The sequence below is a fragment of the Triturus cristatus genome, chromosome 1_2 (assembly GCF_964204655.1).
Source record: "Triturus cristatus chromosome 1_2, aTriCri1.1, whole genome shotgun sequence".
Lineage (NCBI taxonomy): Eukaryota > Metazoa > Chordata > Amphibia > Caudata > Salamandridae > Triturus > Triturus cristatus.
In genome coordinates this window covers 1,005,696,351-1,005,722,219 of record NC_140580.1, presented here as the reverse complement: position 1 = coordinate 1,005,722,219, position 25,869 = coordinate 1,005,696,351, and the positions used below count along the sequence as shown (strand labels likewise).

The 25,869-nt window shown below is 42.7% G+C and overlaps 1 protein-coding gene across 2 annotated transcripts in view; it reads right to left on the bottom strand.

The window, feature by feature from the left end:
* Positions 1–25,869, bottom strand: part of ARRDC1 (arrestin domain containing 1) — a 764,178-nt gene that overhangs the window by 73,515 nt on the left and 664,794 nt on the right. For both annotated transcript variants that reach the window (XM_085611562.1, XM_085611554.1), the window contains exon 7: positions 19,811–20,228. In XM_085611562.1, coding sequence (XP_085467688.1) covers positions 19,811–20,228 — 418 coding nt within the window. The remainder of the gene's footprint in view (positions 1–19,810; positions 20,229–25,869) is intronic.

Sequence of the window (25,869 nt, the reverse complement as noted above, 5' to 3'; positions counted from 1 at the left end):
TAGTCGTTTTTGGAAAACTCATCTGTGTGCCAATTTGGTCGTTGACAGTGATTTTGGCAGAGAAGGAATCCTAGTCAACAAGAGGTGGAGTAGACGATATCTTCACTCCCACTACCTTTATTTTCGTCGATGGCAGTGAATGCGCCTTTGTCGACGGTGGAGCCATCGTTGACGGAGTCTTTGTCAACCCTGGTTTCTCCGATGCCGACGACTTCGTTGACGGTACCTTCTCCGTCGACGCAAGCTTCATTTTTAAAGACGTGCGCTTCGTCAACGATGGATCAACCGCCTTAGATGAAGATGACTGAGGAATCGTCAATGAAATTGGAGCCTCAGTTGAGGATAGAGATGTTGTCGACAATGAGAGGACAGTAGAGAAAGTAGTCGACATCCCTGAGGTGCAGCCTTTTGTCGTCAAGCATGCTGACCAACTTTTCTTCAACGACGAGTGCTCGTTGACTACCTGTCAGAGGAAAGTCTGTTTGAGCTCTGGAGGTGGCATTTTCGGCTCAGATACAGTCTTGGACGGCTGTTCTTTTTTGAGAGAACCTTTTTTGCGCTCTGTAGAAGATTCATGAGAGGACAGCTTGGCGCATTCAGTGTAAGGCTCCTTATTTTAATGTGACGAATCCCTCTCCCTTTTGAGGGAAATTCTTGAACAAGTAGACTGCTCACTCACAAGGTTAGACCTGATTTTCATCTTTTGAAGCCAAATGAGAAGACATCCTTCACGGTCTCAGACTTTTATTTCAAAAGGTGTGACACATTTTGCAGACTGACGCTTTATGGGATGGGTACAAACAATAAATGGAGTCTTTGTGAGGGTCGTCTACAAATAATCTCTTCTTCAAGCAAGTGGCAAACTCTGAAAAGAGCCCTTTTTGCCTTGTCTGACATAGTCCAGTCAGATTTAGAGTCCAACGAACAGATACAAATATATATCTGTCTATGAGTATACATAAAATGAAATTACTTTCCTGAAGAATGAAGTCCAGAAATCTGTCAGAAGTTGTAGATTGAAAAAAGCTGAGCAGAGCTCAGGGGAGACAACTTAGCACAACGTGCGGTAGAAAATCTGAGGTACTGAGCTTCTCTCAGGAGTGTTCTAGAGGGTGATTCATGCTGATTGGTTAAGACAAAACCTTGGTCTCTCTTTTTAATAAGGACTATGACAGGTAACTAATCTAAGAGGCCTATGCCCTTTTCTAGTCTATTCCTATCATGGTACTACTTTATTAAAGGTACTGGGGACTCCCATCATGATGACGGGGAATGATTCAAGCATGTGAATCTATGAAAGTTCCAATACTGGAGTAATTCTGGGTACCAGTAACTGGTCAGTGTATGAATTCTTTCGTTCTGTTGAGAAATAATTTTAGACATCTGCTCATGTCTACAGCACACTGTCGTCCCTGCTGTATACATAGGATTCTGGAAGAAAGATTTCAGGTTATCAGTTGGATTAGATGAAAATTCATCATAACCCCAGGTATAAACTGTGCATTGCCAATTTGTCATTAAATAACTGGAAAGAGGACACCTCTATTGTGAAGCCTGCATCTCGCTGCCTCTCCTTGTTCCTCTGGTCTGTGCAAGAATGTCCTGAAAGTCCACAGAAATGTATAGGTATGAGAACCTATGGAACTAAGGAGCCAAGCCAACAAACTCAACAATCCTGGGTTGTGATGAAGGATATGCCTGCAGAGATTGCAGAGGATACAGGTGTGCCCCCACGGAATAGGTGGTACTTAAGCTATTTGCATGAGATCGATTAACCAGTGTTGTTTTGGCAGCGTTGGTGCGATTTAGATGACCCACTATGTATTCCTTTTGATTTTCTCAATGACGCTTGCGATCGATGGGAGGGGTAGAAGGGAGCAGAAGCATACTAATAAGTCACTGACCACGTGATCAAAAACACAATCCCCCACTATTCCGGTTGTGGGTACCTGCTTGCACAGAACTAGCTTTTCTTATCTGCCCATGTTGCTAACAGGTCTAGTCTAGGTTTTGCCAACGCCTAGAACACTCTCCCTCAGGAGATTTTCACAGAGTATCCATTTATGTCAACTCTGGATGTGTGGCAGAGGTAGTTCTCGTGGTCACGGTCTGCTGCTAGTCGATGATCCACCTGTAGAGATATCTTGAGTCTTACCACTCAATGCCACAGGTGCTGAGCCTTTGTCGATAAAACCAGAGATACTGTGCCTCCCTATTTGTTGAGGCAAAACATGAATGCAGTGCTGGCTGTTTTGATCAACACCCATGATGTACGCATGGTAGGAAGGACTGTAGGTCTCTGCTAGAACTCAGCTCCAGTACACTGACGTGCAATTTTGTTTCCTATGTGGGCCACATCACGTTCACTGTTAGCTTTTGTAGATGAACTCCTCCACCCCAATCCTTCCATCTAGATATCTATGGTTGAGCCAAAGTCTCTTCGAGAAGTAAGTTATGATAGGCATACTCCTGTGTTCTTTGTTAATGTCCACCAAGGGTGGGCTTTTATCAGCGTCTCGGTTACATGAATTTGGTAATGGTAAGAGTGAGATACTGGAGTTCATTGCTAGTCTAGTTCCTGCTCTATCAGGGGCATTCGTAATAGCAAAACTGTATGGAGCATATACAAGATGACATCATGCCATGTAATCTTAAGCAGGTGTACCTTGTCCTTTGGTCTCTTTAGAATCTCACTTGCCAGGGTCTCTAGTTACTTGTCTATCTTGCAAAGACTAAGCCTTCGCCTTAACGGTGCATCTTGGTGTCCCCCCTGGAAATGGAGCTTGCGTGAAATGCTGCAGAGACTATTTTTCTTTGAGCCAGAGACCTACAATTTGGACCAGCTAAAAGCAGACTGTTACAGGGTTGTTTGTGTTTACCCTATATACGCATATGATCTATCAGTCGAGAAATTGTTACACCTGGTGTCCCCAGCAGGCGTTCTGCTTCTAGTCTCACAAAATTTGTGAATATCCTCAGAGCGTACTTGAGGCCTGTACAAAGCACTTTGAATTGGTAATGACAACAGACCACTGTAAACCTAAAATCTTTTGATAATGAATTGGGATGTGAAAGTAGGCGTCTTGCAGGTTTAAGGATGCAAGAAACTCTCTCTCCATTAGAGGCAGCAATACTATCTGTAAAATAACTATACAGAAATACTGCTTGCTAAAGAAGGTGTTGAGCTAACATAGGTGCTGAATGAGTCTTCATTAACTTGACCTCTTATTCTTGAATAGAAAGAAATTCAAGTACAAGCCTCTATTTCACTAATGTTTTGGGACTGATGCCATACCTTCTTTCTGTAGCATGAATAGAGTTTCGTTCTTCAGTAAGCCCATACCTTTTAACTTGATCTTGGGCAGTGGTGGAGGACACTTAAGAGATCCCTTTACACGTCCAAATGTGGTGATATTTAATACCTATTTGCGTGATGTCATGAGCTCACATTCCGATCTGAAGGTTGCACCTTCAGGGCTCCCTCCACCTTCGGGGTGAAGTGTCTGGTGAACAGAGTCAGTAGTTATGGACATCAGTCAGACAGACCCCAATCCCCCTCTCTTCTGATTTTAAATGGTTACTGTAGGAGAGTAGGGTCTGCTATCCTATGGTCAACCCAAATTTTTGCTTTTGCTTCACTGGTTTTATGACTTAGTGTGGCTGTGGGCCTGCTAATCAGACCCCCAGCCCTGCTGCTCTCTCCCTAAATTAATGCCAATGCACACTAGGTGCATTATCAATTGGAACTGGTTCACCTTATTGGACCCTGTAACAGTGTACCCCAGGTACCCAGGGCATAGGTGTATCCCAGGCCTACCAGGGGCTGCAGCATGTATTATGCCACCCCTGGCCTGGCCTCACTATTTGACACAACTGGCTGATCACTCAGCTGGGGTAAGTTGGTGTAATCACCTCTTACTTAGATATAGTATCTATATCTAACATATGGACACATGGTAACCTATCAGTCACTCCTATGGCAGGCCTTAACAATCCTGGAGGCAGAGTGCTTGGTTTCATGTGAGATGGTGCTCTGGCATGAGCTGAGCCTGTCTGCAGCTTTCGGAACAACGTCCTTTAGCTGTTTCATGATATTGCCATACCATATACTCTTAAGTGCATTATGTACCTCGCGGTCAAATGCTAACTTTGGTTTGGCTTTATCAAAACATGTCGAGTAAGGTGTCATACGATTTGGAATACTACCCCCTCGCCAATTCTGGCGACGAGGGTAGCATTCCACCCTTCTAGAGGGACACGGCATGTACCCAACCTGAAACCCGGGTAAAGTTAGACAGAGCCTCAGCATCACAAAATGGATGCTGCCACCACAGACACACGTCTGCCCTCCTGCTGCTGGGAGTCCTTCCAGCTTGGGAGGTGTGGACAAAGGGTTTCCTGTCAGGGGAGGTGCTTGCACCACCCCAGACAGGATTTTGTGTAGTGGGTTAGGGAGGGCTGAATAGATTGAGACATGCCTGGGGCACACAAGGTGTCCCTGTGCATATGCCAGTTCAAACCGGAGCTGGGGCTCTCCAGCCCCAGTCCTGGCGCGAAACTGGACAAAGGAAAGGGGGTGTAACCACCCCCTTCCTGGTCCCACCCAGGGGAGGGACCTAGCAGGTAATCTGGCCCCTAGATTTGGAATAAGAGTAGGAGCTGTGTCCCAACACTTCAGATCATCCTGAAACTCGACTTTAATAAGAAGAACTACTGGACTTCGACGTTCTGCTGCACAGAAGACTGAAGAGAATCTCCCTTGTGGCCAAGGAGTGACCACCCTGTGAATACAGGCAGCATCCAGCAACTCAACGACTGCTTTGCCGCCGCCTCCCGCCGGAGACCGAGCCCAGAGCCCAACAAGACCCAGACTCCCAGACATCTCTGAGCCAGATCCACAGTCCCTGCAAGGAAGAGACTCGTGGAGGCACCTTGAGACGTGGGACCGGCCATCTTGAAACGTCCACGACAAGCTGACTGCGCAGCACCTGAGGCATCCTTAAAGCTGTGCTTTGGGCCCTGAGAAGCCCCAACACCGAGCAGCATTTGCACCAAAGACCAGCCCTCCAGCATCCACGAGATCTGCGTGGGGCCCTTTTGCTTTTTGCCACTCGACGCGTCATCCCGGTTACTGGCCAGAGCACCAAGCTTTCCTCGATTCCTGCATGGCTTGCATTAGCCAAGGCCTGTTTGCTACGATCAAGAAGCTGACACCACCATCAGCTAGAGCCTTCGTGGGACAGCTCGTGAGTGACTCCTGGACGTCGTCGACCTCTTCGCTTCCACGTGGCTGCAGAGACAAGCTTCCTTTCTTCACCTGTTGGCACCCGACATCGCCTGGTTCCTTCCTGGTTCCACGCGGGTCACTGGCTAGTGACTTTGAACACTGTCCCCTCTGCTTACAGGTCGTCTACTCTTCAGATCCATCCTTGGATCCACCCGAACTCTTCCTGCCTGGCCGCCTCCAGCATCTTCATCCTCAGGCTCCATAGACCTGCACGACGAAACCCGACGCACTTTGACCCCTATGCACCCGCTTCCTGTGGGTGAGGTAACGCTGGCACTCCGGTGCTCCTGGGTAGAGAAACATCTCTAGTGTCTATGTTTCAAGTTTTTAGGTTCTGGTCCATCCGGAAGACTCCTTTTTCTTTAACTTTGTGACTTTTACGCACCCATTGAAATCAATAGGTGCACGCGTGTAACTTAACACTGCACACGCATCCTGTGGGCCTCCTGGTCACTAACTACAGTTAGCTCCCGGTCGTCCCAGCGATTCCCAAGGCCCTAGGCCTTCCTTCCTTCCTTTCTATTCGTGGTTCTTATACCACTATTTTAGTATATGGTTTAGCTGGTCACCTGGCCCATCCATAATTGTGCAACTTTTGTATATTTAAACACTGCCTTGTTTTAAACGAATGTGCTTCTGTGCTCATAAAGAGTATAGGGGATACTTTTAGTAAATAAATACATATATATTTTGAATATATAGCTGTGTGGTGTCCTTTCATTTGGTATTCAAGGAGGTTACATATGGTAAAACAGCTGGCTTCACATGCCCTCAAGAGTTTAGCCTGCAGACTGCACTGTCCACGCTACCACTAGGATAGCTGGTCTATCAAGGTTGACTTCAACCACCCCCATAAGAGTTGTTTGGCATGGTACAAGGTGATCACTAGAATTAGTGAGCAGCATATACCAGGCCAACTTCTCACAGTTACCACCCTACACGTAGAGAGCTGCTTATTGGCTGATGCTGATGGTGTTGATCCAAAGTGCTGCTGTTGAACATATCAGTACTGACTGTATTGGGCTTGCTGTGTCTGGTATGGTTGGCACCTGTACCTCTGATGGGCTCAGCAGTTTGAGATGCTTCTTCTGGTGCTGCAAAGAAGGCTGGGATAGTTTATGTTGGACACCTAGAAATCTGGCAGTGTATGTATTGGTCTTTATATTTTGAAGAATGTAGGCAATGTGTTCCAAACAGACTCAAAGGGCATATTGAGTATGTGATCTGAGCTTCCTGCCTTAAGGAGGTCACTCTTAGTCAACCCGGCCCATGAAGAACAGCTCCTGCTGGCTGCCGAAATCCAGGGTTCTACACATCCATTACTGCGTCTTTGGTAGCCACCAAAACGTTCTCCCCTTGAAGGAGGATCGCCTTAGATTCCTACCTTTGCCTGCAAGTAGAAGCAAGATGTAGGTCTCTACAGCTGATCTTTCTGGTGAACAGCCTGCCTGTGATGGCCATGGCGTTCACTGAGCTAACTGAGCAGCCATACGTGAAAACCTTTTCCCGAAGGTATCTATTCACCTACCTGCTCTGTTTGAGTGGGTTTGAGTGGGGGTTGACTGTACATGGGGTACCCAGGTTGCGCTATCTTCTTTTGGCCACTTGCATGATGACAGAGTCCTCTTTGGGGTGCCTAATTTGGCATGCCTAGGTGTTTTCTGGTGTGTGCATGTCTTATACAGCTTTGGAATTTCTGTAGCTACCATTGCTGATGTTTGCGTTAGATATAGCCCTATCTGCCAGATGTGGTTTATAGTCAACATGGCGTTTACTGATTTTCTGGCCAGTTCCCAAAAATCAGAGGAAGTAGTCAGTTCCCTTGATTGTAGTTGGTAGTTCATGAAATCTGGTGGTATCACCTAGAGGAGATCCAACCACACCCTCACATATGGATGCACTACCAGTCTATAAAGTTGCTTCACAAGGCCTAGCAGAAAATGTAAGTTTTCCTTTTACCGTCTGCATAATAATTACTCATCAGAGGTATCCACAGGGACAGCTCTGGTGAATTATGTGCTGGTAAAGTCAGAATGTGAGGCCCTGGAGAGGCAGACATCATGCATGTGTAGTAAGTGACACATGAAGAAATGAAACTCCAAAAAACAAGTTCTTCTTCTTTGTAGGAAAAGGATTTATTCCAGAGACAAGAAACCCACGACTTCTCCAACACCAGATCCCAGTAAGAATGATATTATACAATTAACATTCTAAACTCTAGATTACTCAACACAAACACATTCTAATCTTTAAAGAGACATGTGTCTAAACATTAGTACAATTACAGCATGTAACACATCCCCCTTTTCACATAGAAAATGAAAACAATAAACAGCACTCAACATATCACATTAATAATAAACAAAATCCTTATTACGAGAAGATGGAATTCTAATTCGAGAACTGTGCCTTACACACATGTGGTCACCAGAACCACTTAAATTTCTAGTCTCCCCACTGTCACCACAGATCTCAAAATTGTTATTCCTAGAACCATTGTCACCTTCCCCCTCTCTTAACCAAGAACTAGAAAAATGCGAAGATAATTCATTTTGATCTCTCTTGCCATTCAGATCACCTAAATTGAACCAATCCGAATGATCAAACAATTTACCTTGAGACCTCAACTTATCACAAATAATTTTTGCTTGATCCTTTTTAAGTTTAATTAAAGCATTCCAATTCCACCATCCACGATCTTGCAACATAATCGACATTCTAGCCACCTTTATGACTTTAGCTGGTTCCGAAAATTTAGATTGACCTTTCCCAACTCTAATGGGTTTTTTAATTAGTACCCAATCCCCCGGAACCAAATCCATATCCTTAACATGTTTTCTAGCATCATAGTTAGCTTTATAAGATAGCTGTTTCTCTCTTACATATGTCCTAATTTTTTGCCAGTCAATCTCATGGTGATTACCTAGTTCTACTTTACCCTTCAGCCATGAAGGACTAAACATTGTAATCGGTTTCCTACCTCTCAATAACATATATGGTGACATGTTCGTGGTAGAATGGGGAGTCACATTATAACTCCAAATCTTATCACAGACATACTTGTATACATCCAAACCATTATTCAAAGCAGTTTGTACACCTTCCTTCAACATTCTGTTAGCTCTTTCAACCAACCCATTTGAGGCAGGACTGTACAATGGCACTAAAATATGTTTTATAGAAACCTCACCCAAAAAGTTTTCAAAATCACTAGATACAAAGTGAGTACCATTGTCGGTAACAATCTGGGAAGGAAGCCCTTCAATCAAAAACAAACGCTGCAAAAAGGAAATAGCTGCTTTGGAATCTGAGCTCTTGACAAAAGAGAAATACAACCATTTAGAAAAGTAATCATAGCAACAATCAAAAATTTGCTATCATTCCCAAGTATGTTAAAAGGACCTGAAAAATCCAACCCCAGCTTTTGCCATGGTCCACTGGGCCATTCAACCGGACACAAAGGGGAAGTAGAATTCCGCCAGTGTTTGTCAAAACACAAGCATTCTGGACATTTATCCACAAATAACTTTACTTGACTGTCTATGCCTGGCCACCAATACACATCTTTGATTTTCCTAATCTTACTGGAAATTCCCAAATGTCCATCATGCGCAAGCACTATAATTTTACTCCTTAAACACTCGGGAGGTACAACTTTGTCATCTCTAAGGAGAATATCATTGACAACTGAAAGCTCGTGCGCCACTTGCGAGAAACATTTATCCTGCATGGATAAACTCCTATCACATGGCCATCCCTGAACCAAAAACTTCTTCACCCTTTCCAAGCAAGAATCTTTCTGTGCACCTTCCATCCATTCCTCTTCCGATAACTTAGTCATATGTGTGATATCACTAATGCTAAACACCACGTCAGCATCACTATTGCCATCACCATCCGAGACATCATACTCCAACGGGATTCTCGACAAACAGTCAGCCCTGACATTTTTGCCACCTGGAATGTATTTGATATCAAAATGAAATTCCTGTAATCTAGCAAGTAGTCTGATCAAACGAGTGGAGGCTTTGTTAGAATTACTATCACCTAACATATATATCAACGGTTTATGATCAGTAAACAGCTGAAATCTTGAACCCCAGATATACATTTTAAACTTCTCTATGGCCCAACAGCACGCTAGAGCTTCACGTTCTATAGTGCTGTAATTTAATTCAGCACTATTTAAAGATCTCGACGCGAATGCTATAGTGAATTCCTTTCCCTCCACCACTTGACTTAACACTGCCCCTAGACCTTTTGAACTAGCATCTACCGTAACTACACAAGCATGACCATGAGAAAAAGCTCTGATAGCAGGCGCTTCCAAGATTAATTTTTTGACCTTATCAAAGGACACTTGAGTTTCCTCAGACCAAATAAATTTCGCATTCTTTTTTAACAAGTCCCTCAGAGGTTGTACAATGATCGCATAACTTTGCACAAAATGAGCATAATATTCACTTAAACCTAAGAAAGCTCTCAATGCATCCTTGTCTAGTGGTCTCGGAGCTTCTTTAATGGCGTTGACAAGAGATAATTTCGGTTTGATACCATCAACAGAAATATTATGCCCCAGATAATCCACCTCCTGAGTAATAAATTTACATTTACCTTTATTGACCGTCATACCAGCCTCTTCTAGTATATGTAAAACCTTATCAAGTAGTGAATAGTGTGACTCAAGAGTGGGGGTATGAATTAAAATATCATCTTGAAAAGCCTGAATGCCTTTCATTCCAGTAAACAACTTGTCCATGAGACGTTGGAAAACACTAGCAGCCGACGCTAACCCGAACGGCATACGTTTGTACATGAAGACACCGAAAGGTGTAACGAATGTGGTTAGAGATTGAGATTCTTTAGCTAAGGGAATTTGATGGTAAGCCGATTTTAAATCAATTGTGCTAAAGAATTTGCTACCACCTAGATTTGCTAACATCTCTTGGATCTTGGGAAGTGGATGGCAATCCACCACAATATTTCTATTCAAGACTCTCAAATCTGCACATAAGCGGATCTCGCCAGAACTCTTGCGAGCCACTACAGCCGCTGAAACCCATTCCGACGACTCAACAGGCATTATAATATCTTGTGCACATAACTCATTCAAAGTCTTCCTTAAATCTTCTCTAGCAGACAAAGGAACAGGTCTGCATTTTTGAACAATAGGAAAAGCATTCTTTTTAAGTTTGATAGTATGATGGAAATTTTTAACCAATCCTATTTTATCTGAAAACACGCTAGGATACTTTGCCACAATATTGTTAACACCTTCTACATTGTACTTTCCTAACTCATGCTTATGTACAATTGTTGATATAGGCAGATCACCTAAAGTAACGGGTTCTATATGTCCCGGTCTCAAAATTATACCCAGATCTGCCTGATCTTGCCACCCAAGAATGTCCCTGCCATTCACAGCAACATAAATCTTTGTGTAAATCTCTCTACCCATAAACTTGATGGAATCAGAAAAATATCCTTTCATGGTAATATCAAACCCCCCAAATGCTTTAGGATTTACATCTGTAGGTTTCAAAAGAACCTTTGACCAAAACTTACTAAATGTTATCTCATCTAAAATAGTAATGGGAGATCCTGAATCAGCCATGACATTCACATCAATGACCCCAATAGACTCGCTACATAACGGGCCTTTACACCTTCTCACATCACCCCGTAAACTATTTACCTCAATTGTAGATAGCATGTTGTTCATAGCACTGCAAAGATCCTCCTGTTCAATGTCTACGCTATTAATCTGACTTTTATGTTTAGAAAATCTGCATACAGTGTAAAAATGACCAATCTTCTTACATGTATTACATCTTTTCCCTTGTGCAGGGCAATTGGCAAAATTCCCCATGTGATACTTCGAACCACATCTATAACATGAACCTTTTTTTACTGAAGAATTGCTAACTTTCATTTTCGTGGACACTGCACTAATATTTGTTTCAATATTGTTAGCACTTCCATCAACCTGCAAAACTTTAGGATCTACATTACTGGAAGAATTCTGTGTCAAAATTTTTGACGACACCAAAGATCGTTCAATGCTCCTTGCAATGTCCATGACCTCATCCAGTGACGGGTTCTTACATGTTAAAATACGTTCTTGTATTTTCTTATTATGACAGTTAAACACTAACTGGTCACGCAAATAAGTATCCAATTGAGATGCAAATTGACACTTTGCCGCTAGAACACGTAACACGGCTAAATAATACTCAATGGATTCTTCTTGTGTTTGTTTACGCTTAAAAAATAGGTGACGTTCGACCATAACAGAAGGTTCATCCACATATTGTTTACCTAATCTAGCCAAGGCCTCTGCATATACATTCCAACCTTCATCCCTGGGTGGAGCTGGTACTACAGGTAAATTATCAAAAACGTCTTGGCCAGCATTACCTAAATGGTTAAACAACAATGCTTTTTTTCTTCCTGCAGAATATTTTGTTGCATCAATAGCTTCTAAGTAATTGTCAAAAATTCTAAACCATCTATGCCATGGTATAAGTGGTTTACCTGGATTGGACAGAAATGGTGGTGGCTGCATCACATTGTTTGATGAAGAAGACATGCTTATAATTTAATTTTATGCCCAGATACCAAGTATGCCAAGTTTGAATTTGACAAAGAAAGAAAAAAAATAATAATAATACCTAAAAATAAAGGTTAATAAATTACCTAAACATCACCTATGCAAGTAGTCTTGTACGTAAATATCACTAAGCTAAAATAACAGATTGAGACCATAATTCATGACACTTGAATAACTAAGTCCACCATCCCGCAGTAATACTCCTGTTGTTCCATATACTCAATCTCCGTTAAAATAAAGAATCCAAAAAAAAACAAAAAAAAACAGGATAATCTCTATCCGTAACGTTGATGTCCTTCTTTTCCCCAACTCAAGATGGCGGCTTCACGCAGTGACGAGGAGACGTGGAAGTGACGTTGAAGATAGGCGTGACGTTGACGAGAGGCGCTGATGTCAGCTATTGCAGCGATACGCGTCTGGTCCCACAACTGCCCCCGTGACACACGAAGAGTAGAACGATGGCGAAAATTGAAAATCAGCGCGCTGCAACGGACGGAAGGCTGCACACAGACGTTTCCAAACGAACAGGTTTTCGCCCTCACGCTGTTCAAACGCTTTCCACAAGTTATACCGACATGCTCCTGCCTAGACACGAAAGCAGCGATAAAATCAAAGTCTTTCACGTTTTAAATGAGTAGAAACTCACGTAGGTGCCACTTGTCTTCAATCAGATAATCGTAAATGGGGTTGAAGATGTTCTTAACGAACTAGTCCAAATACGGTCGGTGGGTTCCTCAAAATTATCCCAATCGTCGCCAATAATTGTAGTAAGTGACACATGAAGAAATGAAACTCCAAAAAACAAGTTCTTCTTCTTTGTAGGAAAAGGATTTATTCCAGAGACAAGAAACCCATGACTTCTCCAACACCAGATCCCAGTAAGAATGATATTATACAATTAACATTCTAAACTCTAGATTACTCAACACAAACACATTCTAATCTTTAAAGAGACATGTGTCTAAACATTAGTACAATTACAGCATATAACAATGAGTCTTCGGGTGGTTGTGGTGGTTCCAGTAACTGACGGCATGAACAATGTTTTTTGAGGGGGAGGTGATGGAAAGTGAGATGGGTTGGCTGGTGATGCCACTGAGTAATACATAGTCATATGCTAGAGATTCTTAAACAGATCCATTGTCACTAATACTGTTGGTGGTTAATGGAGCACCTACAGATCAGATTCTTGATCACAAGGATCACAGTGGTGATTAAAATGGGATTTGCCATCTGGCCATTCCTCCTTTTTTGTGAAGTGTGGGAAAGGCAAATGGTATTGCTGCAGAGATGGCTCACGGGCCAGAGAATACCCTGGTTTCTCTTTGTGTCCTAATATTTTACTTTGAACTGCCATAGGCTATATGATGTCCCAAATTTGCTGTCTAGGTCAGTGTCTTCCTTGCATTCGGATTATAGCAGCTTTGCATTTGGCCGCAGTGGATTCTTGCTTGGCAGTGTGTGCTCCAGAAGCATTTCTGATAAATGTACCACTTTTCCAGACACAGCTTACAGGACGGTAACGTATGGTATTGAAGTTGACGGGACAGTAATTGCCAAGATGGTCGCAGATTGACTATTCTCCACTGGTGGTTTCTTCTTAATCGACCATGGAACGTCAATGTTGGCAAGCAAAACTGTTAACTGTTTTCTGCGTAAATGACAGTTAAGCCTTAATTGGCGGTTCTCTAGATGATGGATGTAAGACAGTAAATTTGGCTTCTTTGGTTGGGGTGATTCTGGGTCATGGTATTTGAGGAATATGAAGGTCCCCTGTTTTGATTTTGTTTTCAGGAGAATAAGACTCAGGTCTGCTAGTCTACAGAGTCGCATTTTTATGATGGTTTCATAAGGTTCATAGGAGGTGGAGACCAATTGGTCATCAAAGGATGATATTTTTGCTTATTTGGCACTATCCAGATGGTGTTTATCCACCTTTTCCTACTTGGTGGATATGCTCTGGACTGATTCACCTCCAGAAGAGGGGGTATCAGCAGGCTTAGACTTTTGTAACACTTTAGTTGTCTTCCCTAATGGTCATTGGAAATGTGGCAGAATATTTCTTGCAGATCTTAAAGCCTCATCACTGAGTGATGTGGTAGCCACGAGGAAAGCAGTTTTCCATGTGAGAAATTGCAGTTCACATTTGTGCACTGGCTCAAAGGGTGGACACATTAGTCTGGTTTGAACAATGTTGAGATTCCATACTGGAGCAGGTTGAAGTCTCGAGGGAATAACTCTTTTGAGTGCCTCCATGAAGGCATAACAGGCACTCTAAAAAGAGATAGATGTTCTCTATTCTGGCGGTATGCAGCTATTACAGCCAGGTGTAAGGGTATGAAAGTGTACGCTAAATTGGACCATTGTAGATGTAACAAATAATGTTTCGTACAGAAGCATCAAGCGAGTTGATGTGGTTGTTATTACAGTATAATACCACTTTGCTGCATAGCAGGCTCTTGTAGTAGGATGTCTAGCCTCTTTGATAATATTCATGCAGTCTGGTGGTAGATTAAGATAGCCAAACTCTAAGACTTCAGGAGCCAGATCTCTAGATTGAGTTGACTGGGGTCCGGATGTCTTGGTGAGGAACTACTGAGAGTTCCAATAGGGTTGTGAACCACGGTTGTCGTGCCCATGTGGGAGCAACTAAGATTAGTGTCAGGGATGCTTGTTTGAGTTTCTGAACCTCTAATGGAATGAGTGGGAGAGGCGGAAAAGAGTAAGCAAATGTCCCTGACCAATTCATCCATAGTGCATTGGCTTTGGACAATGGGTGTGGATAACTGAACGCGAAGTTTGGGCATTTTGCGTTTTGGTGTGTGGCGAACAGGTCTATGTGAGGGACTCCCCAACGTTGAAAGTATGGAAGGACGACCTGAGGGTGGAGTTCCTGTTCTTCTATTTGCTGTCTAGGTTTGTGATGAATGGCCCACCTCCAGATGTCTTGGGCCAAATGGGACGGTTGGAGAGAGTGTACCCCGCGTTTTTGTATGTAATGCATGGCTGTCATATGGTCATATGGACAGCTCTACCCTCTAGGTGAGTTTGAAACGCCTTGAGTGCTAGGAATATTGCAAGCAGCTCTAGGTAATTGATGTAGAGCAATTTCTTTTGTTGGCTCCACAAGCCTTGCACTGTGTGCTCTTTTAGATGAGGTCTCCAGCCAGTGAGGGATGCGTCCGCTGTCAGTACTATCTGTGGAACCGGGTCTAGGAACAGCCGTCCTTTTGAAAATTGTGTGTGTTCCATCACTGCAGAGAGCGATGATTACGGCCACTTACCAATACTAGATCGGTTATTAGACCTTGAGACTTGTTCCACTGACTGGCTAAGCATTCTTGAAGTGGACGCATGTGCAATCTGGCAAGGAGAAAGATCATGATGCAGGATGACATCATTCCCAGTAGCTGCATGTAAGTTTGCGCTGGAATCCAATTGTTGGGTTGAAAATGGAGAACTAAAGCCTGAATATTTCAAATTCTGGCTGAGCTGAGAAAAGCGAGAATTCTTTGAGTATCTATTGTGGTAGGTAGTCCTTTATATTGGTTGGTTCGAGATGTGACTTTGGCACATTGATTGTGAAACATAGTTAATGCAGTAGCCAAATTGTCTTGAAAGTGTGCTGCAGACATTGTTCGTACGTGTTGGCTTTGATGAGCCAATCGCCAAATATGGGAAGACATGGATGCTTTGTCTCCTTAGGTGAGCAGCTACTACCGCCAGACACTTTATGAAAACTCTGGGGTCGGTGGTGACACCGAATGTGAGTATCCTGAACTGATAGTGTTGACCCGCTACCACAAATTTGCGATGCACAGGGTGAACTGGTATATGAAAGTAGGCATCTTTTAGATCTAGAGTAGATAGAAAGTCACCTTTCTGTAGTAGAGGAAGTACCTGTTGAAGTGTCACCATGTGGAAATGGTCTGACTGAATGTACCAGTTGAGTTCTCTGAGATCTAAAATTGGTCTGAGAGAACCGTCTTTCTTGGGAATGAGGAAATAAAATGAGTATACGCCTGACCCGTGATTTTGGGACGACAGAGGCTCTATAGCCCCTTTTATAAGTAGAGATTGAACCTCCTGTTTGAGGAGGTGCAGATGGTCTGGTGATAGTTTGTGGGGCTTTGGTGGAATATTTGGAAGCGTGTCGATAAATTCCAGGCAGTAACCAAAACGAATAATTTAGAGCGCTCAATTGTCTGTTATTGATTGCCAGATTGTTAGAATATCTGACAGTCTTCCCCCGACAGGTGTTAAGTGGTCGGGGGGGAAGTGAAGGTAAGTCACTGCTTTGTGTTGGCGGGGGTGTTGCGTGTGTTTGAACCCCGTCCCCCTGCCCTTGCCGTTGTTACTTCTGTAACTTCCCCTGAAATAACCCTTAGATGGAGAGGGGTGGTTATTGCCCTTATAGTTAGAGGTGGCTTCTGATGAGGTACGTTTTGAGCCACCTCAGTAAAAAGAGCGTTGATAGGAAGTACGACCCTGTGTGGACTGAAGGGCTCCCACAGATTTGGCTACCTCAGTATCTTTCTTCATTTTCTCAAGTGAAGAGTCTACCGCTGGGCCAAATAGATGTTCCTCAACGAATGGGGTATTTAAACTGAGGTTTGAACCTCAGGTTTAAAACCAGATACACTGAGCCAGGCGTGCCTCCTTAAGAGGACCCTAATGTTCATAGCTCTAGCAGCAGTGTCTGCAGCATCTAGAGAGCATCTTATTTGATATTTCGCAATAAGTTGCCCTTCATGAACCAGATCTTGTGCTTTTGATTTGTGTTCCAGGGGTAAATATTGGATCAGTTGATCCATTTCATCCCAGTGTGCATGGTCGTATCACGCTAACAGTGCCTGAGTGTTGGAGACAAGCCAGAAATTGGCTGCTTGAGAACCTACCCTTTTCACTGAAGCGTCAATAAGTTTGATTCCTTATCAGGAGGTGGAGCCTCTCCTGATGTCTGTGAGTCGGCTCTTTTCCTTGCATTAGACACAACCATAGAGTCTAGCGGCAATTGTACCCTTATATGTACTGGGTCTGATGGTGCTGGCTTGTACTTCTTGTCCACTCTAGGGGTAAGAATGCGAGCCCTGACGGGGTCATTAAAAATGTCATCTACATGCCTGACCATCCTTTTAAGCATGGGTAGTGTATGTGATGACTTGTGTGGTACTGAGGGTCTCAAAGAGGAAATCCTCTTCTAATGACTCCTTATGTAGATGTACCCCATGATAGCTGGCAGCTCTACCCAGCAACTCAATGTAGCCTACACTATCATCTGGTGGAGAGGGTTTGGTAGGGTACAGGTCGGGATCATTGCCTGTGGGCGAATTGGTGTTATAATCATCCCATGGGTCTAGTAATGGCTGATCATCATCCCTATTCCGATCATCATCCCCATCATCCTGGTTGTCAGGTGTATGTGGTGAATGTTCAGGTGAAATTGTTTGAAGCTGAGGGGAAGGTGGTGAAGAAAGAATAGGTAGAGGAGGAGGAGGAGGGGAAGGGGAAGGGTTAGTTCCATCAGATCTCTTTAAAGGGATGCGATATTCTTCTTCCACATCAGCCCTTCTTTTCGGAGTAACTTTAGTGGAGATATGGCCAGTCTGTGGGTGGATATACAAAAGCTTTTGTTTCGGATCCGTTTTTTCAATTGGGGCATCAAAACTGGGCTTTGTAGTTTTCTGCAATTCTGTCTGTTTCGGGGCCGAAATTTTCAGTGCCGGAGTCGAAACCGTTGATGTTTTTGGACCGGATGATTTTTACGGGGCCGAATGGTGGGGTCGGTGCCGGAATTGTGTTTCGATCGCAAAGATTTAGGCTCCGAACTTGGCTTGGAGGGAGTCTTTTTGGAGCGGGAAGGCTTTTTGGTATGCTTCGGTGCGGAGCCAGAGGGTGGGGCGTCAGAAGTGTGGTCTCTATGCCAACCGGAGCCCGAGGGCGAGGGTTGGACCGGAGCCTTCTTTTTAATTGAAATTGTCTCTTGGGATGAGGGGTGAGCTTTACTCATGGTATGTAGACCATGTGAGATTACCAAGAGGAGGACGTGTTCAAAATCTGCGATGTTGACCAGCTGCTGGTCCTCCTCTGTTCCCATGGCCGTGCCGGCCTCTTCGTCCGACTGTTGACCGAAGATGTCCGAAATGGAGCTTGTGGCTGGCTCTGCATGTAGCGACGTCGAGCCCGACGGTCGCAGAGGGTTTTCTTGGAGCGGAAAGCCTGGCACGCGTCGCAGTCTTGTTCTGTGTTTGGGGGACAAACACAGGTTACACAGTTCGTATGAGTCGGTGCGTGGGTATTTCGCATGACACAGAGGGCAGAATTTAAAGGGAGTTAGTTCCATCGATTGCAAGTCGACCCGACGCGGGTAGGCCCAAAGGCCTTCCATAAACTTTCCGTTCGAAAGATTAAGTAATTCCGATAGAAAGGGAGACGCAATCAAAACAATACCTTCAAGGGAGAGTTCATGCACGCCAAGGGAAAAACCGAAGGAATTGTGTCGAACCGGAGTGCAACAATATACATCCGAACCCGATGGCGGAAAAAAAATCAATCTATCAATGGAATCGATGCCCATGCGCACTTTCGCCGAAAGGAGTCGCCTACCTCGTGACTGGAAAGACTGCTTCAAAGAAAAACAAAGTGCAAACATCCGGACCCAACACTAGATGGCGATCTATGCACAGCATATGATCTACAGCTCATATGCCTCTACCATTACATTAATTTTAAAAGACAATGCCCTGAAACCTTGGACTACTCCTTCAGCACACAAAGACCTCACATATTCTCTCCAAAAAGGAATCTCTGTTGTGGTCAAAACCTGCAGTTTATATCTGAATCATTTTGAAAATATATCACCCTAAACATTTAAGGCAGAAACTCTGATCAGAGGAACCACTCTAGAAGTAGGCTATGGTAATTCACATTAAGGATGGCGTGGTCCTACTCTATGGCTCAACTTCCACGTGGCCTCAACCATAAAGCGCAAGGCATTTTCAAATACGGTGCTTGCAATCACATCTCCATGAATATGACTCAGCTTCACTCTTTTCCGCAGGTTGGCAAAATGCATTTAAGGGTTTACTATGGTCTATGAAACTATTTAGAGAAGGAGCCTGTCCCACTTGCAAAGTACTGTGGGCATTTCAAGATAGAAAGCACCCAGCCCAAGGCAAACCTCTGGCAGTGATCAGAATCTGCTGGCGTACACCTGATAGGAAAGGCCTAAAAAACTTCCCAATGTCTCTCCCCTTTTTTTTTGTGAGGGGCTACTTGCATTCAGCTGTGATTGTTGCAGCAGTTTAGTACACTTCGATTAGTCCCTTATGTCAAGCAACAAACATGATCTGATGTAGTCAGATAGGATGCAAATGGCAGGGAGTTTAGAAAAGAAACTGGCTGCAGCATGTACGTCTAAGTCACAACCCAATATACAATATAGGAATAGTGATTAGATCGATTATCTAATTTTGTAAATGTGAAGTTAAGCCACCTCTAGTGTTGACTGTAATGTTCTAGAAGGTATTGTAGATGAAGCAGTTTATACCTATTATTATCAACTAAGAACCCCATAATGATCTCACATTTCATCCTCTTGTAAAGTGCAGACATTGCTGTTGACCACATAATTTAGTGGGTGAAGGTAGGATTAGGAAGAGTGTACTGGTACTAACTTCTTGAATGCCTGAAATGGCAATTAGATGCCTCTGTGACCCTATGACCGTAAATGTCTGTTGACAAAGCAATGCTTCATTTGATCCAACTACAGCATCATGGCCTAGAGGAAGATATCATGCAGAATTTGCAAACAAATAAGACAGCAAACAGAAATTCACAGTGGCAAAAACACATGTCCCTGGAAACAAGAAGCAACGAAACACATGGTGTCATTCCAAAATGTCTGCACTTACCATATGGATATCCCCATGTACTGTACTCCGGGGGCAAGATGAGGGAGCTGGCAGTAGATATGGGAACCACAGCTCCTTCAGCATAGTATGGGACTGTTGCTCCTGTCGACAGACAAAGTGTGGGGTGGTTAGGGGAACCACTGGGGTCGGCCTCAGTCCTGCTTTCCGGGAACATTAATCCAGGTGCATAGCTGAAGGGAGAATACTGTTGTTGAGAGTGGCTCTTAGTGGGAATGGAAACACTGTCCATTGGGTGATAACCTCCAGCAATATCCTCATCCTCTGGTGGCGCAGTTGGCATAACAGCAGAGGGTACACATGGGGCAGAGCACGCCACAGACCTAGGCAAAGTGTTTACAGCAATATTACCAATAAATATCGGTAGAACAAGAGACACCTCTGGGCTCTTCATAGAAACCTGGTGGATAGAAAAACCAAAAGGACTGTGTCAAGTATGCACAATAGAAGTTGTGTTGAACATTTCCAAAATATTTTCACAGTACAGAGGGATTGGAGTAGGATTTTTATAAAATGTGATGCACTGCAACTCTGGAGTCTTGGGTATAAGAAATATTTGTTTTGGTTAAGTGAAGTATGAAAAGTGTTATGTTTTACCGTTAAATAGATCATGCCATGGATACAAGTAGCCATTAAATTTCAAACCATGGTTCTCAGATAAACTTTTTGGGGAAAATACTGGATGTGAGGAAACTGGTTTAAAGAAACATTCCTAGTAAAAAAAACTAGCAACCCATATCCTTAATGCCACTCAGCACTAAATCAATTTGATTCCCAGGTAGGATGCAGCAGTAAACTAGCTTGAAAATTCCCTATGTACAAAGCATGGTTGACAAAGCAGGTGCCGGTCCTCTAATGTTCCTTGATTCATCATCCGCCTTGGACACTGCTGACCATCAACGGACTATTGAGGTCCTTGCTCTATTCTTGCGTCCATGCTATTCAATCTTTATATGAAACCACTGAAGGATCTAAAGGATGAGTTGGGTGTCAAGATTTACTAGCATGTAAACATCAGCCACTCGCAGGTAAATCTTCAAACTAGGTATCTGCACCCTGAAAATCTTCCTACAAAACAGTAAACATGAGCCAAATCTCACCGTCAAATCTTCAAACAAGATATCTGCAATCTGAAAATCTTCCTACAAAAATTACAAGCTTGGATGGCATCAAATTTCCTCAGACTCAATCTGGGAAAAGAGAATTAATCCACAAACGGAAACACAACCACAAAAATAGACCTAAGGCTAAAGGAAATTCATGTGATATCAGGGGTTTGACACCATCAAACCACAGTAAAATCCCTTGGCATATAGGTAAAACACTTAGTTACTTCACAAATCAACCACACATCAAAAGCGGAAAGAATAAAATTACTCTTCATAAAAAACACTGAATACCATATTACCTATAAAGTTCTGCCTTGTAATCTCAGGATGTGATTATCGGAATGCTACTCTTTCAGATCTCCCAGTTCATCACTTATTCCTCTCACCGCAGCTGGTCTTAGCCACCCAAAAATATAGCTACATTATTTCAATGCTAGGAAAACTGCACTTGTTCCCTATTGTGGCCAAAATCAAGCTTAAATTAGCCTGTATATACTTTCGAAGCCATTTACACCGCACAGCCAAACTTCCTACAATCTATCAAACATCTTAGAAAAAAACAAGAAGCAAAGACATTCTGAGACTGGAATCCCTAACCTGAAAATTTATTATGCAATTTCACTCTTCGTCTCAAGCACAGAACCATTCATTTGGAACTACCTTCCAGCAGAAATGTGATGCCAAAAAGAATTCTTAATTTTCGGCAAAAAACTAAACACCTTTCTATTTAACTGCTATCTGAATTATTCTAATCTACACTTTGATCTTGTAATCTCACAGTCACCTCTATTATCTCCTCATATTATATTTTATATGACTCTATGGCTTCCCTTACTACCCTTCCTTTTGTTGTTCAAAACTACCACACTCAATCCTGGTCCTCTTTTTCTCCTCTCACCACCTCAATCTATGTGCTGCTTGATGTTAATCTTACCTAGTTTCTGTTCTGTTCTTTACTATCATTTCAGTGTACTTCGAGATCATGATCTACATTGTTATGTTACATTGTCAAGCACGCTGAAGCCCCAGGTAGAATGGCAGTGTAGAAACATACAACATATCTACAGACTTATGGAGAGGTGATTTAGCTTAATCTACTGGAAACCCCCCCCAAGACGTCATAAAACAAAAATGTGCACAGCAAATTATTAGAATACAAATGATGTGGTTTTTACTGTTTAGCTTGAATGATACGAGCCATTTGTCAGGGGCAAAATTCTGTGTACTACGTGTGGCCTTCCAATAGTTTCGATTTTCTTCTTTTCCTTTTTAAACCACCCCTACGAAAGCCATGTCAAGGGTTTTAAGGTGTCAGCTCTTGTAGTGCATAATCTATTAATAAAAGCTGTACAAGACCGCTAATCAAAAAATAAGTTAATGGTGTTATCACTAATTCTAATCAACAATACCTTCCAGCCTCCAATCACAGCATCTTATTGAAAAAGAAGCAACAATAGAAAAACAAATTATTCTCATCAGTTGTATATATTCTAACAGAGTGATGGTTCAGCACCCAAAAATTAGTGATAACAGATGTCGAAATGCAACTATTTCATGCATAAATTTCTAGGTCAAGCAGGAGAACAATATTCATGTCCAATGACACAGAGTCAGAACCTGAAGAAGTCCTTGCTGGACGAAACAAGTTGGCTAATGTTCGATGATGTGGTTTTTAGGAGAGAAAACAAGACAAAGATTTTTTGCAAAGAAGTAACTCTTCATGTGCATTTGTTCTGACTCAGTGTCATCGGGCATGAATATTGTTCTCCTGCTCGACATAGAAATTTATGCATGAAAGAGTTGCATTTTGAAATCTGTCACCACTAATTTTTGTGTGCTGAACCATCACTCTGTTAGTATGTTTTGGAATGTTCTTACCATTTAGGAGTATAGAAGGGTTGTACTACGGGTTTGTTGCACCACCAGGAACAATTGTATTTCTTTCTCCTTAATACTTCGCTGGCAAGTGCGGGACATCAGTGCCTTAACCCTTCCCTTCCTTTATGCTAGTTGTATATATATGTTGGATACAGTACTTTGAAACTCATCCAAAAAGGACACTGCAGATTCCTTTAAATTCAAAATCGGTTTGATAATTAGGTTTAAAAAAACATTAAAACTCAAAAATTTCCAGTAAATGACAGAGCACGATTAGTGGGTTGGCTATAAATCAAAGGTTGATAACCAACTGAATGCTACATATTACAAATAAGCAGAGTATTCACACGTACCAGGATGTCTTCCAAAGACTCAATACACAAACTAGAATAACAATCCGTAAATCCCATTTCTAAGCGAATGGGATTTTAAGATTTCATATGAATATATATATATATATATGTATAAAGATTTGCGTATTAAGCATGTCAGAGCTTAATCTTAACAATGCTTACAAATTATGTGAACATATTTCAAAGTAACAGCCCAGGTTCTCAGTGCCTAACATCAGCCAGGCAATTAGAAGGAAATGTTAATTATCAGCAATCTTAGTTTTAAATTATGGTTACCTTCATAAAATTAAGGTGTAGCAAAATCTCTATCCTTATATGATAATTATGCCCCCTAACCCCCCAATGGTATCTTGAAATCACAAACCGTTGGATCTGTCAGTCCATGTGTAGGATCCTGAACCACATTTATTTTTCCACACAACTTTGATTCTGTTAACCTCAAGTAGTCCTACTACCCTCCCTCTTTTCTGCTGCTTTTTGTCATGTAATAGGCAGGACATACAAAAATTCATAAGAATATCCATTACGGAAAACCAGAACCTTAAACTAACTTTTGGAAAGAAGGAGGTGAACTCTTAGTGATCACTTATTTCACTGAAACAGTATAGGTCTGACCTATGCTAAGCTTGTAACTCATAATTCAAGCTGTAGCTACAAGACAAAATGCTCCATTAGGTGTGAACAGAATTGCTTTATGTTTGAATCTCTGCTCCATTGTAAGAAATTGGATTATTGGTTGTATGGGGTGAAACCCTACGCGGGCAACAACTACAATCCTCGTCAGGGTGAACCACAAAATTCCCTAAATTAACATGTGCTTAACCCTCTGGTTGCTTGGCACAAAAGCAGCCAGGTTTAACTTGGGGTTAATGAATAACGTTGTTATGCAGCACTCAAACATTAATAACATGAAAACACACCACACAGGAAAAATCCCACACATTAGAAAAATAGAGAAAAATGTAATAAATAAAATGACACGAAAATAAATTAAATCTAATGAGTAGAATCAGAGTTATGAATTGTCATAATTATTAGTAAGATCTAGCACCTACAGATCAAAGCGCCAACTGAGAGTATCTAGTCATGCGAAATCTGTCCAAAGACAAAAGTTAAGGTTGACTGCGATGGAGTGTGGGTTGGATACATGAGGTGGATTGGGCCTGGTCTCAGCGTACCTGTGGACTTAAAGAAATTTTGAAGAAAAATCCAGGAGAAGGTAGAGTTCAGCGGGGCAAGGAAGCAGGATGTGTCTGAGAAGGAGTAGTCATCGTCGCCATGGAGCGCTGCGGGAGTTCCTGGTGAAGCCGTTCACGATGGTGAGAAAAGGCTCCGAGTTGAAGATTAATTTCCAGGCTGAAGAGTTCATCGTCAATGGAGAGCCTGATGCCTTTGAGCCAGGTGAAATTTTTTTTACCTTCGGACTTCGGAAGTTGAAAATCTCCAGCGGGACAAAGCTACAAGCTGTAGCCAAAAAGGGCTCCACAAGGCCCGATACCATAGCTCGGAGGTCCAGCTGAGCAGGATTTGCTACTGCGAAAAACGTATCGGGAGCTGCCACGAAATTTAACTGACCAGCGACGCACTTTGGATAGATTGGCAAGCAAGTAGGTCTCGGTATTCTGTCTGTTCATCTGGCAGTTTTTGGTGAATTGGTTTTTTTTAATTTCCAACATTTAGGGTTAGGCAGAAGCATTACCTGTAACACTACTTCTGAGGGTTCAGGATCAGGGGGTGGGGGTGTCCACTTGGGGGTTAGGACTCACTTCAGCAGAGGCCAGGTGCAAGGTTCAAGCTCTCTGGAGATTGTTATGTCCCTGCAACTCACACAGGTCAGGCAACTAATCCTTAAAGTCACTCTGGTAGTCCTGAGTTCAAGCAGCTACGCAGCCCTCTAGCAGCAGGGCAGTCCTCTGGAAAAGAAGGCAGGCCTCAAAGCAGCAGGGTAGTCCTCCGGAGGACAAAGCAGTCCTTTTGAAGTCTGCCGCAGTACCTGGTACGTGCATTTTAAGGGTGGCGGGGCATCCTGGCTACCCCCACATCTGGTTCTTGAAAGTTCTTCCCTTCGCCTGCTGAGGCTTCAAGAAGTCTAGGGTGACAGAAGACTAAAGAGGTTCCATTCTGTGTACTGGAGGCAAGCCCTTTGAAATCTATGTAGGGAAGGAACAGCTCCACCCTTCCCTCCGACACCATCCAGGCATGATGGCCCATCCTGCCAATATCTAGGCCCAATTTGTTTCACTGTCTGGGAGGTATACACAAAGCCCCAACAGCTAAGCAATCTCAAAGTTCTAAAAGTGACATTTTCAGAATTGTGATTTAAAATCCAACTTTACCATTAATGACAATTTTGAATTACAATTCATTTGAGTACAAACATTTTAGTTCTACCTGCTCCCAATCAAATGGTGGCACTTATTAAATTGCAAAAAGGAAAACCAATATAATCTTCTGGAAGAGCTAGGCCTTACCGTAGTGACAAATGTATTTAGGAGGTTTTCACTACAAGAACATGAGAAAGTTAAAAACACATGCCATACTTTTGTAAATACAATGATCTATACCCTATAGGCTTTGGGGGGCCTACTCTAGCTATTACACACACACACATATATATACACACACATATATATATATATACACACACACATATATATATATATATATTCACTGAAAAAACCATAGGTTTCACACATGTTAT